Source organism: Hyaena hyaena, unplaced genomic scaffold, assembly GCF_003009895.1.
Source record: "Hyaena hyaena isolate Hyena2069 unplaced genomic scaffold, ASM300989v1 scaffold_97, whole genome shotgun sequence".
Lineage (NCBI taxonomy): Eukaryota > Metazoa > Chordata > Mammalia > Carnivora > Hyaenidae > Hyaena > Hyaena hyaena.
In genome coordinates, this window is record NW_024080728.1 from 1,682,529 (window position 1) to 1,686,117 (window position 3,589).

General features: G+C 30.2%; 1 protein-coding gene across 4 annotated transcripts in view; it reads left to right on the forward strand.

The window, feature by feature from the left end:
• The window catches only part of ADK (adenosine kinase), a 507,420-nt gene that overhangs the window by 336,195 nt on the left and 167,636 nt on the right, over positions 1-3,589 (forward strand). For all 4 annotated transcript variants that reach the window (XM_039235193.1, XM_039235195.1, XM_039235194.1 and 1 more), the window contains one exon: positions 1,202-1,372. In XM_039235193.1, the coding sequence (XP_039091124.1) occupies positions 1,202-1,372 (171 nt within the window). The remainder of the gene's footprint in view (positions 1-1,201; positions 1,373-3,589) is intronic.

Genomic DNA, 3,589 nt, shown 5'->3' on the forward strand with positions numbered 1-3,589 from the left:
TTTACATTCCCACCAACAGTGTAGGAGGGTGCCCGTTTCTCCACATCCTCGCCAGCATCTAGAGTTCTCTGATTTGCTCATTTTAGCCACTCTGACTGCATACGCACATTTTCTTAATCATCAAATCCAGTAGCTTTTGTTCATACTTTCTTTCTCTACTCATTGATAGTTTTGGGTACCTTTAAGTATCTTCTTGAAATTTCCCTTGTTGGATTTCTCTGTCATCACTTCTACTAACTTCATTTGCCTTCCTCTTGCTCTCTCCTTTACGATTTTCTGTTCCTCTGTTAACTGTTGCTGAATTTTGCTGTCCAGATTAACTTTCCTTTGAATTTTTGTACAAGGCTGTTATTCCTTTCATTCAAGGAAAGCTTCATTACCTATCATCTGTCCCCACACCATGTCCTGACCTGCCACTCAAGGCCTTTTATGTTCTTAACTCAGCTGGCCTTTCCGACTTTTATCTTCTGTTGCTCTTTGTGTATTCCTTCACTCACTTGTGCATCATTCAAACCAATTTCCTATGTAAGCATCCATGTCTTTGCTTATACTTTCTTTTATCTAGAAAGCATAAATGTATTTTTAAGAGACTTGTATTAATGTTTAAGATATAGAAAAGGAGCATTTTAAAATATAGCTTTCCTGACATAAAATTTTAATTATAATATTTTTCTGTTATTACTGAATTATTTTCTCATTTGAAATTTCTAGTTCAGAATCTGCCTAAAAAATTCCTTTGAGGTGTTTCATGAGATAACAAGCTATGATCTTAGGAAACTAGTTTTATTTTTTAATAAACATAATGTCATTTATAAGAATCCACAGTTTGTAAGAAGCTAGAAGGATCCAGTCTGCCTTCATTACTATTTCTCTATTTTAAATGTAATTATTTTATTGAATAGGGCTTTGAAATATTTTTTTCTTATGTGGATTCCCAGAATTCTTATCATATTGAGTATACAAATCTAGTATGAAAGTTATGTGTTATACTCTGACATAATGGCACATATTAAGCATATTGTACTCATATGATAGATTTTTCTTCTAATCAGATGTTGCTATTTTCTGCCTTGCATTTTATAACTGTATTTTAAAGTTTATATTATATAGACTTTTACATTTTTTATAGATTGCTTTTAATCTAAGAATGACTCTGTGGAGATGGCATTTTTAATTTCTCCTCCTTTTTTTCTTTATCCAGGGCTTTTTTCTTACAGTTTCCCCAGAGTCGGTATTAAAAGTGGCTAACCACGCTTCTGAAAACAACAGAATTTTTACTTTGAATCTGTCTGCACCATTTATTAGTCAGTTCTACAAGGAAGCATTGATGAAAGTTATGCCTTATGTTGACATACTTTTTGGAAATGAGACGGTGAGTTACTTTTTAAAAAAATAAGTACCTGGTGGTTTGGGGGTTTTTTTGTTTTTGTTTTTGTGTGTGTTGTTTGTTTTCTTTTTTCTTTTTCTTTTTTTTTGGGGGGGTTGTGTATAAGTTTAGAAATATATCAATAAAAACTGAAATATTTGCATAAATAGAATTGAAAATTGCACAACAAAATGGTTTGAGTTTGAACCCCTCTTATTCAGTAGTTTTAGTATTTCCTCTCGCATATACTAATTTCCACCATGAAAAAAGGTTTTTAATGGGTTAGATTATTGAACTTTATGATTTACGTATAGTAAAATTAAATTTTACTGTACATTTCTATGAACTTTTGCAAATATATACCTGACATGTAGCCATGAACACAATCAAGATTAAAATCACTCTAAACATCACCTCTTTTGGTCAACTCCTCCCTTCATCCGGATCCCTTCACATCAACTTACTTGTTTTCTGACCAGTAAAATAATATTTTCCTCTAAAGTTTTCATGGCTTAAGGTAAGGGGCATTTGGTCTAAAACTAATATTTTATGAATTTAAGTATTTATTCAAAGTGGGAATCTATTTGATAAATTACAAGTAAATGTTGATATAATTTGTATTAAATTTCTTATTAATATCATTTTTGCTAATATTTGTTGTATTTGAAGGTGAGAAAATGGGGTTTAATTTAAACTTTTATAGCTTTTTTGCTTACTGAGGTTATACTTTCATTCTAAATTAGTGGAAAATAATTTTTTTTGCTCATTTAGTACTTACAGCTTTTGTTTAACCTGTAGATTTTGAACATCCATAACGAGAGAGAGAGAGAGAGAGAGAGAGAGAAAGACCTTCAGTATATCTTCTTGTGACCTGGGCAGTATCACTTAACCTTCATGAACCTCAGGTCTTTATGTGTAAAGTGAACATATTATACTAACTATCCCAGAAGTCCATTTTGATCTGAATTCTATAGTTACAATGCAGTTTGACTATATTCACTGATTTTGTATCTAAATAAGATAACTGTTGTCTCTATAGAATAAAATAAATTTGATGTGGATATAATTTCTGAGATCCCGTTGGTGATTTATAGAAAATAATATGGTGTGAATATCTTCAAAGACACTTTGAAGGAACTACTTGATGATTCACAAACTGACATAGTGCCAAGAAATAGTGGTAATAGCCTTGAACTCCTATGTATCTGCTGGAAGTCTCATTTGATTAAAATCTACATTTCACATTTCCTTTATTACAGATTTTATTTTCTGTAGGATAAAGGAAGTAATTAGGAAAAGTGTTAATCTGGTCTTTTAAAATAACATGTAAAAATTGGTAATGAGTATGGTTGTCTGAGAATCCTTGGGAGAAATTGACATTTGAACTCAGAGTTCTTTGTGGTCAGAAAAAATGAGACTGGAAATTTTGAAATATATGCTTTTACTTTAAGAAGACAAATTTTTAAAACTTTAAAAAAATATATCATTTCAAAGAATAGACTTTAGAATTAAAGACAACCTGAGACAATTGAATACCATCAAAAATTCAATTCTGACTTTATAATATCAAATGACCATAACTGGGAAGAAAATGGGGAGGAGCCTTAAAAACAAAACATTGCAAAGCACACAGAAAATTCTCTAATAGAGCTCACATTTGCTAAACACGTGTAAAAAAGATGGAAAGCATTTATAGAACCAGAGAAGAATGCTAAAAGCTTGGCATAGACTTAGAAGAATAGAAAAGAACAGAGGCCCAAGATTATTAGGTTTGCAGAAAATGCTGATGATATCAAAATGGCCTTCACTTTAAAAAAGAAAAGAGTCTCCAAATGCACAGCAAGAGCAAGACAAAATAATTGGACTTCATCAAAATTAAAAACTTTTGTGCATCAAAGGACACTATCAAGAAAGTGAAGCCTAAAGCCATAAGAAAAAAGTATATAATAAAGATTAGAGTAGAAATAAATGATATAGAAAAAAAAAATATAACAAATCAATGAAACCACAAGCTACTTCTTTGAAAAAATAACTAAAATTGATAAACCTCTAGCCAGACTTATCAAAAAGAGAAGAAAAAGGACCCAAATATATAAAATTACAAATGAGAGAGGAGAAATAACAACCAATACCACAGAAATTCATTTTTTTTTTTATTTTTTTTTTTTTTTTTTTTTTTTTTTTTTTTTTTTTTTTTTTTTTTTTTTTTTTTTTTTTTTTTTC